The sequence below is a fragment of the Paramisgurnus dabryanus genome, chromosome 1, assembly GCF_030506205.2.
Source record: "Paramisgurnus dabryanus chromosome 1, PD_genome_1.1, whole genome shotgun sequence".
In the NCBI taxonomy this organism is placed as follows: domain Eukaryota; kingdom Metazoa; phylum Chordata; class Actinopteri; order Cypriniformes; family Cobitidae; genus Paramisgurnus; species Paramisgurnus dabryanus.
The window spans coordinates 63,433,878-63,449,236 of record NC_133337.1 but is presented as its reverse complement, the minus strand read 5'-3'; the positions used below and the strand labels follow the sequence as shown (position 1 = coordinate 63,449,236).

Genomic DNA, 15,359 nt, shown 5'->3' with positions numbered 1-15,359 from the left:
TGCATCTGCGCAGAACAATAGACCCCTTCACGGTTCACGTCACAGGCGGTTCCCACTGCGCATGTCGGGGTCAGAAAAGTCATTACAGCAGATTGAGTTGCGTATTATTCGGTATCGTCAAAAATGCTTACTTGCGTCGTGGGCTTTGAAAATCGCATCAGGTCTTCCGTTACGTTTTCGCGATTCATGCAGAATCTCAAAAACAAAAAAATACAACATCTGCGGCTGCAAGCAATTAACGTGCAGACTGGGACAATGCAAATATCAAAGAGGCTTGTGTTTGTAGTGCTCACTTCATTTGAGGTAAGTCATCATTATTCAGCCCTGTTAGGTTAAATTATAAAGCCAGGATAGTATAACAGTTTGACCCCATGCTGCGCGCGCACCCGATAATCATTCAATGTTTACAAACCTTGAAGGGGTCTATTAACACATCATTATAGTATCACGTAACCACTCCACAGTACTGCTAAGTAATCGCTCTCATGATACTTTGATAGGTCGATTGGTCTGGAATCACTTGTCACTTCTTGTGTTTTGCTATAAGCATTAAACAACTTCTTGTGATCCCTATACTCTGTTGGAATCTCTCTAGCTACTTTTGAACATAAGTGCACCCCAAAGCATTTGAGTAATTCACTGACAAGACAACTTTGATACATTTCTACTTACTTGTCATCTTTGCGGCAGTAGATGGCACTGGGGTTAAGTGACAAGTCAAACAGATTGTTATCTCCATAGTGACTTGTGTCGGTGTGCAGACGGAGACTGCGTCTGGACATCCTGAGAGATTCGTGGCCGGAGCCAAACCCGAACTCCCTCTCAAAGTCTAGTGCTGAAGATGAATAGCTGGAACTGACAGAGATAAAGCAATGTTAATTAGTGCCATCTACTGTATAATACATGCAACAGCCTATTAACATCCCACTATTTTTCAACAGTACAAAAAAAAAGGTCACTGACACCATTAATCATGCCAGATTTGAACAGTTCACATGAAGCAGTACTTTTATGATAAACACACTGGTAACAATATTGTATGAGTACAGTATGTTACACCAAATAATAAATAATGTTAAATAACCATAAGGTTCTGAATTTGTTCACAACTTAACACAGTGCACCTTTCAAAGTTATGTTATATTAGACAGGGCTCAACATAAAGGACTGCCCGGTGGCCCAGGGCAAGCGTGAGAGATGTTCGGCCCACTAAAAAGTATTGTCACTTGCCCCGATTTGCATTGAGACATATCACAATATAAAGGTTAGGGGAACGGCAGCGAGAGCTGAACCTTCACCTGTTTATGCGGTCATCTTCCACTTCGCAATGCGCGCCGAACTGACTGCTGAGCATATGCTTTTTTTTGTAAAAGAAAACCCAGTTTTTCATTGGTTTGGAAAGCCAGTGTAATATATACTTGGGGTGGGCATGGGAAAATGTATCGGAGTAAAAGGTAAACTTTTTCTTTAATATTGTAGTGGAGTAAGAGTAAAAGTAGATGCAAATAAAACATACTCAAGTAAAGTACAAATCCCCGAAAAAAAATACTTAAGTAAAGTAACAAAGTATTTTTACTTCGTTACTTACCACCACTGATTATTAACAGCCAAAGTAAAAACGGTGATAAAACTTTCTTTTTAACACCATGCGAGCTTCTATGGCTGTGTTAATGACGAGAGTCAGGTTTAATTATTTGGAATAAAACTAAAGTTGTCTAAGATTACGGTGATCAAACATAACTAAGAAAGTAAACTGACTATAAATCAGAATTTTTTTTATTTATATTTATATATTTAATTTATTTAGAATAGGGCTGGGCCGGTTTGGATTTGTTTTTACCGCGGTCGGTAATCAACAAATACCCGCGGTTTTGCGGTTTATTGGCAAGACAATGAGTTAAATAACATGCATGATTTATTTATCTTTAATACTAAACACGTGCAAATTACTTAAGGAACATGTAAAGTGAATTTTATTTCCTTCCACATTTCTTCAATTTCAACATTCAACAACTTGAACAATTAGTATTATCAGTTAAAAAAATTTTTAACGCATTGCGTGTCCACACGTGCCTACAGACATTTCGCCACTTTTCTATCCTTAATTTGTGAATAGCCTGTAAGGACGCAAATTATTGCTGCCCTGATGGTCTGGTAAAATAAACATTTGTATGAGAAATCACTTGTACTGCATATGTGTCTGTGCTTGAGTATAGCTGGGAAGCTGCACGGAGACGCGTGTGTGTGTGTGTGTGTGCAAGATGACGCGGTCTGTCTGTCTCGCGCGCGCCTGGGCAGTCCGCCTCTGTTGCGCGTGCTTGGACAGACCGCTTCTATCCTCGACCCTTACCATAAACATCTGTCTTTTTCCACAAACAGAGAAAGAAGACGCAAAAGCAAAACTTTTTGAAATGTGTCCTGCTTTAGAAATTGCCACTGTTGTAGGCTAGATCAGAGGTCCCCAACCACCGGGTCGCGACCCAGTACTGGGTCGTGGACAAGTTGCCACCGGGTCACAAGAACGTCCCGAAAAAATGTGTATAATAGCCACGTAATAGCTTAATCGGGTATTTTGTATTGTAAGAGCCGACTTCAAATAACATCAATCATTTTCACATTTGAACAGAGCCGCGCTCTCTCTCTTTTTCTCCGCCTCTCTCTCTCTACCAGCGCATCAGCGATCACATTGCTGTCATTAGAGTTTGAGCATACAGTACTTTTAAAACACAATCGATTAAAGAATTGCGGAGGTATGACTTTATGAATCATTTGCAAATGTACGTTGCAATGATGTACATAAGCGGAGACGTTCAAATGTGTGACAGCGCAAATGACTGAGAAGTAATTATTTTATTCTTCTTTAAAACAACTTCAGAATTATCCATCGATCGTAGCACCATGATCAAAATAAACTATTAGGCTAATAATATTTTAACGGCTACACTTTTAACGTAATTTTGAAAGGAACCTAAATTTGTCAATCATCATTAATCATGGTAAAAGATCTGCGCCCAGCCGCAATTCTTCTGGCATCTCTCCTCCTTCACTGCATTTTTCTTCTGTTCTTTTACTTGGAATTGGGTCTCGAGCCCGACCAAGATTCGAGCTGCCTTCGAGAACAGCAAGTCAAGTTCGTTTAGGTTCCATTAATTATTAAGACTAAATGGGCAGGCAAACTAGTAAAAACAATGAAAGTAAAAAACAATCCGCCAAAATATGGTTTTACACGTCTATAGAAAATATACTATAGCCTAAATAAAGCAATTATTAATTTATCTAATGCATGGTTGTTATCTTTACTTCCGTAAAAGGAGCATTCTCAGCACGTTTGAACAGCAACTCTACTTTAAACGAGTGACAGACAACGTCACCTGTATTTCTACTCAATGACAATTTAATATTAAAATCATATCAGTTCATGTTCAGTTAACAAGTTGCGGTTGTTAACAAGCTGCGTGTATAACATCCGCACATAACACACAGGTGCAGGCCAATGTTTCAAGTTTAATTTTTTTTTTTTTTTTTGCGGTTATGACGGTGAGGAGTTCAGACCCGCGGCATGGGTCACGTGACCGCGGTATGGCGGTAATCCGGTTACCGCCCCAGGCCTAATTTAGAAAGCTTACTTTCATTAATTATTGGGTACTGTCTTTTTGCATAATATTTTTTAATACATTTCTGTACCACTGACACAGTTGATAGCAACAACACAGAACAGAGAAAAATAAAACAAACACCCTCAGCGCTGAAACACACACACACAATTACTGCAAAAAAGCTTATATTTCCACTTGGTCCAGCCATGCTTTCTGCACTAAGTGCCTCCAACCAGCCAGCAGCACCAAAGTAAATCCACAACAATCCCAGCATTCACGCCTGTGAACTTTGGAGCCATCCTGCTTGCAAGAAGTCTGCAAGTGTGGCAACGACCAATCACAACAGCAGCTGGTGAGCAAAGTATACTATTACGCTAAACAGTAACTTAGCAACGTATGATTAACTTAATTTTACCTCTGCTGAAGTTTTTTGCATTACACAATCCCATAAACAACACTGACACTGTGGCTAATGCTTTAAGGAAATACAACCACACACCACCACGCTATACGACACACGCAAAGAGTAAGTAAAAAACAGAGGTGCGATACACACAGCGCCGTCCAGCCCCAGCTCGCCAGACCGTACGTGTCGTCACAGTTCATTCCCTGGATGAATCACATTACTGCGGACGAACACACACACTTCCTACAGACTGAAGGAGATCTGAAGGGATCAAGCGCACTAAGAGGGTTTGATCTACTTCCTGTGTTCAGCTCCTGTAGATGACATGTGAGCCATAAACACTCCCTCCATACAGTACCTCGGGATCTTTTATCATCTGTGCATTTTATAAAACACCTTACTGCACTTTAAACATGGAATGAATTATCAACAAAATAAGGCCTGGTTTACATCAGTCTCAAATAATCTGAAAACAACTGGTCAGTCAGACATCACAGATTACAATTACATTAGAGTGCAGAAATGTTTCCCAAATGGGCCTTCTGTGATAGGATTTGGAGGTGAGGGTCTGTCGTTTCATTACTGTATATTAGAGCACGACCGATTTATCGTTTTGCCGATTTTATCGGCCAATATGAGCCTGTCGCAGATATGTCTGTATCAGCGGTTAAGCTGCAGATATGCAGACGATATGAACGTTTCTTACAGAACACATTAACTGCTTTTGAAAGATGTAAGTACTTGTTTGTCCAGCAGAGCGCGTCCTATTGGTTACTAATAGTGACCCAGGTCACTCACTATAGTGACACCAGCCAATCCACCACCCCCTTCACTTCAGTCAGTGATCTCTCAGTTCAGGTGGTGGCAGTCACGCAGTGTCTCTTCACAACATTTTTACACGTGGTATTAAAGCAACACCAAAGAGTTTTTTTTTTACCTTAAAATAACATTTCCAAAAACGTTTCAGTGGTTCATCCACTCAAAACAGGATGAATGGCACTTTCACATTCGCTTTGCAGCCCTCTATCGGCCAAAACCGCAATAAAGAAGTTTCCAACCGTCGGGTAGTGGTCCTGTAGTTTGAGTGAAAACTACAAAAACTTGCTTTATGGCAGACCTACAATCCAATCAAAGCCAGCTATGCTGCAGTATTTACGACGGGGCTAATGAACAATTACGCGTCTAACCTCTAGGGGGAGCAAAGAGCAGGAACTCTTTAGTGTTGCTTTAAGACGTGCTTTGGTCAATTGTATTTAAAGTGGACAAGGGAGACGCATTCCCGTTTACATTCGGTGCTTTTAATCCATCTCTGTTGTCGACTTGCGAGTTATTAAAATACAAGCGGGAGAAATAACACGAGACGGAGAAATTACACATTTAAACTACGCGCAGTCGTGCACTTATATAAAGGTATATTAGATTACAGCTGCTTGTGTTGTTACTGAACATGCTCATTTCAGAGCAATTGATTTAATAAGCACGTGCAACTTTACACCCTCGCTAAATAAAAGAGGCGGAGAGAAGACGCTTTAGTTTTATAAAGTCTAAAGTTGGTGCCGAACACTGTGGGTTTGTGTTATAAAAATGTTGTGCACTAAATTAAACAATAACCTACATCACTTTGTTGTCCGTCAAGGCTTCTTAATGGCAAGTTTCTAACTAATTTGTTAAGTACACAACTTACTGTAAAGCTAATAATAAACAATGACTTCATAAGTTTCCCTTTTCAATATAAGTCCAAAATAACGTTACGTTATTCTCGTCAAAACTGCAAATGATGAAAGTTTTGTGTATTTTGTTCTGTTTGTGTTTTAAAGTCATTGATATCAGTGCACTAAACAGTAAACTTGACTTATTATATAAGACTCATTTTGAATAATAAAGTTTATTGTTAATTTCTTGCCTATAGTATCTTTGTCACGTCATTTTAAGTGTTTGATCACTACATTTGTGAGTGATAATTGCATTGCATTTATTTATATATAGTTTATTTTGTTCATGTATAGTGTATTGTATGGTACTTGCATAGCCCCTAGACCTTAGCCTGGTATAACCAGACTCTCGTACATTCATTTCATTTGTACTGCTGAAGCGAAATGAAAAATAAGCGGAAGCACGTAGGAGGGCGGAGTCAGGCTACCTAGACCTCAGTTATCATGAAAAAATTTCAGTTTTTACAATGTGTGACCTTTAAAATATCTTCGTGTTCACCAGAACAAAGAAAATTATTCTGTTTTTCATATAGTCTCACACATGAGAGTGACTAAATTTTTAACTGAATCATGACTTTACATTTCCATTGAAACACTGAAAATTGTCAAATATCATGAATCATCAGAACAGAATTGTCGATGTCAATTTGAGTCCTGCGGTTAAAAAAGTGCTGTTATTCTCAATTAATATTGACATAATGTTGTAACCCGAAATGATGATGGCATGCGTCTTGAATGAGGACCAAACCTGACAGGTAAACATTTTGTTAGCTGTATTACAACGAATCAAACTTGGGTAAATATAAATAACTTAGAAATACAATGTGTATGATGAAGAAAACATCGAATATTACATGTAGGCCTACGCAGGATTCATCCTCACCGTGCTGTCCAAATATGTGAAACAGAAAAACACGTGACTTACTCAAACGTGCGGCGTGACCTCCAACCTCACGCAATCTTAACCTACTTCAACATTAAAGTAGCAAAAATAATCTTCAATATTCCCACTAAAACATCATAATTCATTTGTGATTATTATTTTGTAAAATAAATGTATTCAAAAATGTGACCATGGTCTACAAGTGAATCGCGTTCAGGAACTCAAATATCGCATCATGAACCGAGAGCGACGAATGAGAACCAATGAGAGAAGAGCCCGCCAAATACAAAACCACATAAACAAGTGACTTTTAAATAATCAACAGTAAACAGTAAACACTAAACATTAATCACGACATGGTATTTCACACACTGATGAATTTTTGTCGATTTCGGTTAGTAAAACATCCTCGAAATTAGCAATGAGATTTGTTAACACCATTGAACAATTTACCGCCACGTTAAACGTGCAAACATACCCATCCGTTTATGATCCGCGTGTAACATTAACATCGTAACGAGCACAGCAAGCGCTACAATCTGATTTTAAAACAACTTAACTTACCTGAAGTTAAATGTCACTCGGATGAAGAAACTCGTCGATATATTAACTGCAGTGCAGTTTCTTAAAGTACATCCAGGCGTTAGTTGTGTCCTCTTCTCAGTTTTAGATTTAGCGCTGATATAAACGTGCTAGCCCGAACGGCGTTTATCTGGTTACTTATCACATTTTACTAGGCTAATTAAAAATCACGTGGCGTGGCGTTACGTTTACCTTGAAGATGACGTCATATCCGCACAACTATTTGGGGAGCTACTGCTAATCAGCAATTTTTTTTATATGAAACAAATTAAAGATTGTAAAGTTGCGCGTTTTTTTTAAAGAATTATAATGATTGTGTTTTGTTAAGCCCGCAAAAAAGTGCATTGCATGATTTCGGATGAGACCACCAGCGCTGTGGTTTAATATTGTCATTAATAGAGAATATTTTTGAATACATTTATTTTACAAAATAACTTTAGCAAGACACTAGCTGCATTTTTTATTTATTTATTTTAGAAAAAAAAATAAACTATGTTGTGTCTACTTATACAATCAAGTAATTATGGCTAAAAGTTTGTGTTTTGGACCGATAAATTAAGAATCTTAATTTATTTAACACATAAGCATACAAAATAAATATATCTAGCCTATATATATATATATATACTCTTTTTACTCTTTTAACAATTAACTAAAGATATCAAGTGTTATGAACTGAAAATTATTATTTATAAAAGGCTTTGGGACATACCCATAAGCCCCTTTGCCTGGATATTTTGATAATGTATGCTTAAAACTGATGAGACATTTAAATTGAGGTCATAGAGGTTGAGGCTCTTTTTAGTATTGTTTTCCGTTATGTACTTAGATGTTTAGACCTTACCTTATTATTAATAGGCTAAGTTAGGACGAATCCAGCTTAGGCTATAAGCATTTCAAAATACAATTCCTTCCAGACTTTTTAGTATGTTATAAAGTCATAAACAAGTCAAAAGGCAATCTTTGTCATCACTTAAATTTTGTTTAATTGGTTATTTTTTATAGTCAATAAAAATGTAATAATACTAAATGAATGCAAATATCAAATTTTTATTCAAAGGTGTATTGGGCTCACTGTACCGGGTAGAATTTGAGTCTGAGATTTTATGTATTTGTATGTAATGTATGTCTGCAAAGTATGCAAGTGCAAATCTGTACAGTAAAATACTGTAAACATTAGAAATTGTGTAATCACTGAAGAAAAATGCACATGAATGCATAAATGATGCAAGGTGACTATGATTTCTTGTTTTGAAGATAGGCTGTCTTCTTCAGGTACTTTACCCAGGCCAGTATACTTTCATTTACTGTGCAATAAGCCATCGCTGCTGTTCCTGCAACTCCTGGTGGTTCTACATGAACTTTTATAATTAAAAACAAACACATTCATTCAACAGAAAATCTGCTTGCTTAAAAAAAAACTCACACAAGAGTTTTTTTCAGATAATTTCAAACTTATATTTGGAAAGGTTAAGCAAAAAACGCTTTGTTACTGTTGTCACAAACATCCAGTGAAGCAAAAAGAGTAAAAACCTAAGTGCAGCTTTATTTCACCAAACAAATAAACAAACACTTGAACGGGCATTAACATGATAAAACACAACACATTGGCACAAAAACTTGACCAATGACATAGTACATTTTTCAATAAAAGAATTTATCACTTTTACATTTTTCACTGAATTCTAGATCTCTCATGGGTCAGATTGATAATATACTGTAACACCGTAGACAAAGAAATCTGGAAATTCAAAGATTTAACAAGAATTACAGTATATATTTACAACACATAATTTCAAGATTTAAAGAAAAGCACAGAACTGTCTGACTTCCGCTTTGTGAAATTAAAAGTAATATTTAGTTATTATAAAGAGAGAGAGAAGAGAAATTCTTGTCTGCAGAGAACAAAAACTCTTCATCCTTTAGTTTTACAATAAAATGTACCTGTACTTAATAAAGGTATAAAATAATGTCAGTTCTGCTTACTGCACTGTTGACAGTGATTCTCTACTCTTACCTGTGACTGGACCGGAGATGAAGATTTGAATGAAAAAGACTCATGATGAAAACACTAATTCTGCACAGAACAGTAAGCCACTATAGCTGTACATAAACAGCACTGCATAAACAGTCACGATTATGTAATGTGTCTGACGGTTAATTGTCTAATTTGTGTTGATTATGAAGAATTGACTTTTTTATTGCGTTGACATTTAATCCTCATACTTTTTTTGTTTGTTCATGAAATAATATTTACACATTGTTGCGATTATTTAAATTAAATCTTAAATTAGAAACCTATGCAAGGTTTACCTGGCAGTAAATATTAATACACATAACACGTTTAATTATTTAATAAATATCTTTCGATCTATCGTTTTCATAAGAAATAAACACAATTAAGTTATTGAAAAATAACTGAAAATAAAAATGCAATCAAAATCAAACAGTAGTCAATCCTACTAAAATCATATTAATACTAGACCACATGTCTGTAGTGACTGCAAAAAAAAAATTCTTTACAGATCCTTAAAAATAACATCTTTCCCTTCCCTAAATTTGGAATTGCTAGTTATGCAGCGCCATCTGATACGGTCTCGTTCACACAGGCACTGCAGCTCCTCCTTGTGTTTTTTAGAGAGATGTGCAATCATTCCGGTGATCTGAAACTAAATTAGACGATTACTTAAACATTGTGACAGCCCTAAACAGCACCATGGTAGATTGTTTTGTGCTGTTTATATACAGCAGACTTTAAAAGTGCAGGACCCCCCCCACACACACCTCTAGATCCACAACACCAAAGATAAACTGCACGTGCTTAATAAGGCGGCAGATGAAGGTAAGTGGTCGCGCAATTGACATCTCTCCTTTTGAATCGCATTCAGGAGAGATTGCGCTCACACTGTAGCCTTCCGCGCCTGAGCCCAAGTGAACCACGCTCCAGCCCACCTCTGCAAGCCGGCCAGGGCGCGATTAACCAAACCGCGCCTGGGCGCGGTACAGAGCGATCACCAGGGGCGTCAGTTTGTGTTGAAAAGTGGTGAGGACAAAAGATCACATGAGAAAACATTACAGCAGGACGGGAAAAATATTGAATAATGGCGCATAAAAAAATGGGCATAGCATAGGCCAGCCAACAACACAAAAATACTCAGCATAAAACCCCTAACAATGTCGACTGCACATGTAACAGTCCCTGCAACACAAGCAGGTTAAGTTAAGATTAACAACTCACCTGACTCTCACACTCTCTTCAAGACCTTCTCTACCCTTCTTTGTCCCCCTGCCCCCCCACCTTCATCCGACTTAACGGTTGATGATTTTGCTTCCTTCTTTGTGAAGAAAATGGAAACAATCAGCAGTCAGTTCTCCGAGCCACCGCTTCTTGCGCATGCTCAAACCTCTGAGACATGCTCCCTCCCCTCCTTCTCTCTTCTATCTGAAGCGGATGTTTCCAAGGCTTCTAACCATCCGACTACCTGCCCGCTAGATCCCATACCCACCCATCTCCTTCAGGCCATCTCTCTGTCAGTTATCCTTGCTCTCACCCACATTATCAATTCATCCCTTTCCACTGGCACCTTCCCCATAGCATTTAAAGAGGCTCGGATAACCCCGCTGCTGAAGGAACCCACACTCAATCCTGCTATGCCAGAGAACTACAGACCCGTTTCTCTTCTTCCCTTCATTGCAACCAGCTCTCTTCTTTCTTCACACAAAATAAGCTCCTGGATGGCAATCTGTCTGGTTTAAAAAGCGGTCACTCCACTGAGACTGTGCTGCTCTCAGTCATTGAAGCCCTAAGGCAGGCAAGGGCAACCTCCAAATCTTCTGTGCTGATCTTACTGGATCTATCTGCCGCTTTTGACACGGTCAGTCACCGCATCCTCCTCCTGTCGACCCTCATGTCTATGGGTGTCTCTGACACAGCCCTTCTATGGTTCAAGTCCTACCTCTCAGGTAGGTCATTTTGGGTATCCTGGAGAGGTGACGTCTCCAAACCCCAACGTCTCGATACCGGGGTGCCTCAAGGCTCTGTGCTTGGACCGCTGCTCTTTTCGATATACATGACATCCCTTGGCTCTATCATTCGGAAACATAGCTTTTTCTACCACTGCAATGCGGATGACACTCAACTCCACTTGTCGTTCCACCCTGATGATCCCCCGGTTTCTGCCCGGATCTCGGCATGCCTGAGGAACCAACATCTCCAGCTTGACCTTGCGAAGACAGAACTGCTTGTCATATCATCTGAACCAAAGATTCAGCACAACCTTTCCATTCAGCTAGGTTCCTCGACTATCACGCCTTCCAGAACGGCCAAAAACCTGGGAGTGGTCATTGATGATCGGCTTAGCTTCACAGAGCATGTTGCCAGCTTGTCCAGTCCAGGCTGGACTACTGCAATGCAGTACTGGCAGGGCTTCCAGCCTGCACGACCAAAACCCTTCAGATGATTCAGAACGCAGCGGCAAGAGTGGTCTTCAATGAGCCAAAGAGGGCGCACGTCACTCCTCTCTTTGTCAAGTTACACTGGCTTCCTATAGCAGCCCGCATCAAATTTAAGGCTCTGCTCCTGGCCTTTAAAACCACCACTGGGTCAGCACTCACTTACCTTCACTTACTTATAGAGCCTTATGTACCCTCTCAATCCCTTTGCTCTGCCACAGAGCGACGGCTTGTGGTGCCATCTCAAAAAGGGAAAAAACACTAGCGCGTACCTTCTCAGGAGCTGTTCCACAACTATAGAATGATCTGCCGGTCGTGACACGGTCTGCTGACACTGCAGCTGTCTTTAAGACTCTGATAAAAACCCATCTCTTTCGCCATTACCTCACTTCCTAATAACGGACTTATCTTTCTCTATTTCCCTTTCTCTCTATCTCTACATTTCTAAAAAAAAAGCTACTAATAATCCCTTGTCTATGTATACTGTGTTGGACTTGATGAGACTATTTCCACTTATATATTGCTGTTCTTGTGTTGCTATAATTGCTTCTATTGTTTACCTCACTTGTAAGTCGCTTTGGACAAAAGCGTCTGCTAAATGAATAAATGTAAATGTACAGACACTAATGATAAATACCTTGTTTTTGAACATCACCGCTGTTGTTATATAATAATTGACATAAGTTTTTAATTTAGAGATTATTATGGGTCTTGTAAAAGGACCCAAAAATCAAATGTAAAGGCCACATTTCCCCCCCAAAATGAATCGCTAATAAATACCATTATAATTAGGGTCCTTTCCTGTTATGTGGGTGGGAGGGTGCCAATATTTGCCAAACAATATTTAAATACATTGATTTTAAACGTCCCCTAACCATTTTTGATGTATCTGTTCATCTCATGAGCTTTATTCCTTATTTATGGTTATAAATATTTGTCTTGTATTCATTTGTTTTCTTCTGAGTTGAATATTTTTACAGGAACTTGAATGACATTGTTCATCGGAGGAAATGGAGCTGAGAGCCTTTGAAGGAGAGCCTGTTTTGCGTCTCACAACGTACAATAAGACAATTAGTTGAACTATTCAGTATTCATCACAAACCCCTTTATTACTTTTCAAATCTTCAGTAAATGTTGAAATGTGCTGTTGACTAACTTGACATCTCTTGATTTTGAAAGGCATAACAAAGAAATAAATGCAATTGGCTGAACTTTATTAAGTGTGTTTCACAGTTTTCCACACACCCTAATCTCCACTCCACTAACCAGCTGTGAAATAAATATTTTGCATAATTAAAAATAAAGCATAATTTTGGGTTTGAATTTTTTTTTGTTTCATTCTTTAATAATAATAATAATAATAAGTTTATTTTATATAGCGCCTTTCAACAATCTCAATGACTCTTTACAAAGATGAGATGTACAATCAAACAGAATTAAGGCGGTTTAGTAAACATCACTATACGTAAGCATACACATACACCAAAGGAAACAAAACATAAAAACATCCCAGTCAACAAGTACATTGGAGCAATACAGATGGTACATACAATACAGAAGAGAAAATTAGAGAACACAAAACCATGTCAAATGCACTTGAGAATTTGAATAACAAGAAGTGAAAAGATACGTTTTCAGATTAGTTTTGAAATCCTGTAAGGACGCCAGATCTCGAAAGCTCTGGGGGAGAGAATTCCAGAGGCTGGGAGCCGCAATATAGAAGGCTCTACCACCAATAGATTTAGCCTATAACAAGGAACCTCTAATAAATTAAGAGTCAGAGGACCTAAGTGCACAGGCAGGGGTATATGTGTGAACGAGATCTGTGATATATTGTGGACATGGAGAGCTTTAAATGTAGTGAGCAGAACTTTATATTGAATGCGGAAACTAATTGGGAGCCAATGTAAACTGTATAAGATTGGGGTTATGTGGGAGGGTTTCTTTGTGTGAGTTAGCACACTTGCTGCTGATTTCTGGATATATTAAAATTATCTTTAAAATGAGACAATCGCTACTTCTGTTTCATTTCGACTTTATTAATACTTGATAGAAGTGCGCTATATAAGTTATGGTTCTACATTATAATTTAATGTGAATTAAGTAAAAAAAAAAAAAAAAACTTAAGAATTGAAAAAACAGAAACACAATTTAAATTTTTATTCTTTTTTTTTTAATTTTGTTCTCCTTAACAACTAAACCTTAAAATCATCTGAGGGTTTAATACAATAAAAATTAATCATTTTTCACAATAGAAACACTTCATGGTTTGTGAACAAACAGCTTTAAATATCATTAATTTTTGGAAAAACTACAGTGTTAAATGCATGATTAAAGTTTAACATGTGCTTAAGTGCAATCAGGAGTGAATCCCTAAACAGCCGAACGTAACACAAAAGAGTAAACACTGTATTGATTTATGTGTACATTATTAAAAAAACTAACATTTTATAGCAAACATATTCGTGTTCTTGATGACTGCATGAATAATAAAATCAAACTCCCGTGGATCTCATTGGTAAGGTTTTACAATTTTCATAGAAATGTAGTTCTGTAAATAAAAACACAAACAACACAAAAGATTACAAATTACAACTCAAAACTTATAAGAATCACTTTTAAATGCAAACTTTTAAAACTTTTTGTTTGTGAATTAACAGATCTCAGATCTCTTACTTACCGGTAATGAATACAGCAAGATTCCAAGGAAAAGCAGCACTAAAATGAGCAAAACGAGGCCGATGAACAGCCACTTAAATTTACGCCACACAATGAACTTGCAGGTCTTGCATGGATTGGTGAACCAAAAGAACGAGGTTTCAGGTCGCCTGAGAAAACAAAGAAACAAATCTCATTTGAGTGTTTTTCTGTTTTCGATCATAATATCTCAAAAGTGGGAAGTGTTTTACTTTGGAGGATCCAGCTTTGGGTTCATATTGGGCTCATCTCTGCCTTTTCCAGCAGGTCTTTCATCTGCCTCTTTCTCATTCACTATCTCCACAGTTAACTCAACCTTCCCCTGAAACCAGCAAATAAACAAAGTGAACACAACTCTTTTCTGTAATGGCTTTCTTAAATGTTTGCTATCAAAGTCATAGCTTTCAAGTAGCAAAAAAATGAAGATTTTGTGCATTAGTTGTGCTTACACCCAGTTCCTTCTTCCCATCTTTATCCATATAACACGGCCACCATCCTCTCACTGACTTCTGGTCAAAAAGGGACTTTGATTGGTTTGATTTTGGAGAGCTCTGCACATCAGGTAACATGTCAAGATTACATTTCTCTGATGATTTGGCAGGATTGATGAGGTTGTGGAGATCAAGTTCAATAGCACCTGTTAAGAAAAAATGTCATTGGATTAAATATTAAAGCAAGTAACAGATTACTTAAAAGAAACTTTTAAGACAAAACATGACAAGAAACCATTTGTTAGGTTTTAAATTAAAGTTTAACTTAAAGTCGCAAAAAAATTGAAAAACTGTCATTTGTTTTAAGAATATTGTGGTATTTTTTTTTACAAATGACTTATCTGTGAGCTTTATTATTTAAAAAAAAAAGTATGTGCCCGCAACACAAGACGCAAATCTCGTTGAAACTATAGGTGTGTTTGAGTTCATGCTGTGCAGACTGAATAGTGAGGTTTGCTGCTTGTAGTCAAGGGAGGACGGACACCTGCTGCTTGCTGTAGTGACATGTGCGCTGTGTTTCTTCTTTTTTTGTGAATAAAG

At 37.8% G+C, this 15,359-nt stretch overlaps 2 protein-coding genes across 5 annotated transcripts in view; both read right to left on the bottom strand.

Annotated features, from left to right (window-relative positions):
- The window catches only part of sun1a (Sad1 and UNC84 domain containing 1a), a 34,386-nt gene extending 27,072 nt beyond the window's left edge, over window positions 1–7,314 (bottom strand). For 3 of the 4 annotated variants that reach the window (XM_073815856.1, XM_073815857.1, XM_073815860.1), the window contains exons 1-2: window positions 4,153–4,287; window positions 673–855 (exon numbers count right to left, since the gene is read on the bottom strand). In XM_073815856.1, the coding sequence (XP_073671957.1) occupies window positions 673–855; window positions 4,153–4,202 (233 nt within the window). In that variant the 5' untranslated portion in view covers window positions 4,203–4,287. Of the gene's footprint in view, window positions 1–672; window positions 856–4,152; window positions 4,288–7,161 lie in introns of those variants that run through there. The other variant, XM_073815858.1, reaches the window with a different exon arrangement.
- Window positions 7,315–12,714: 5,400 nt separating this feature from the next.
- Window positions 12,715–15,359, bottom strand: part of myof (myoferlin) — a 42,533-nt gene continuing 39,888 nt past the window's right edge. Inside the window, exons 50-53 of the mRNA XM_073815855.1 lie at window positions 14,778–14,965; window positions 14,541–14,650; window positions 14,312–14,459; window positions 12,715–14,182 (exon numbers count right to left, since the gene is read on the bottom strand). Coding sequence (XP_073671956.1) covers window positions 14,144–14,182; window positions 14,312–14,459; window positions 14,541–14,650; window positions 14,778–14,965 — 485 coding nt within the window. The 3' untranslated portion in view covers window positions 12,715–14,143. The remainder of the gene's footprint in view (window positions 14,183–14,311; window positions 14,460–14,540; window positions 14,651–14,777; window positions 14,966–15,359) is intronic.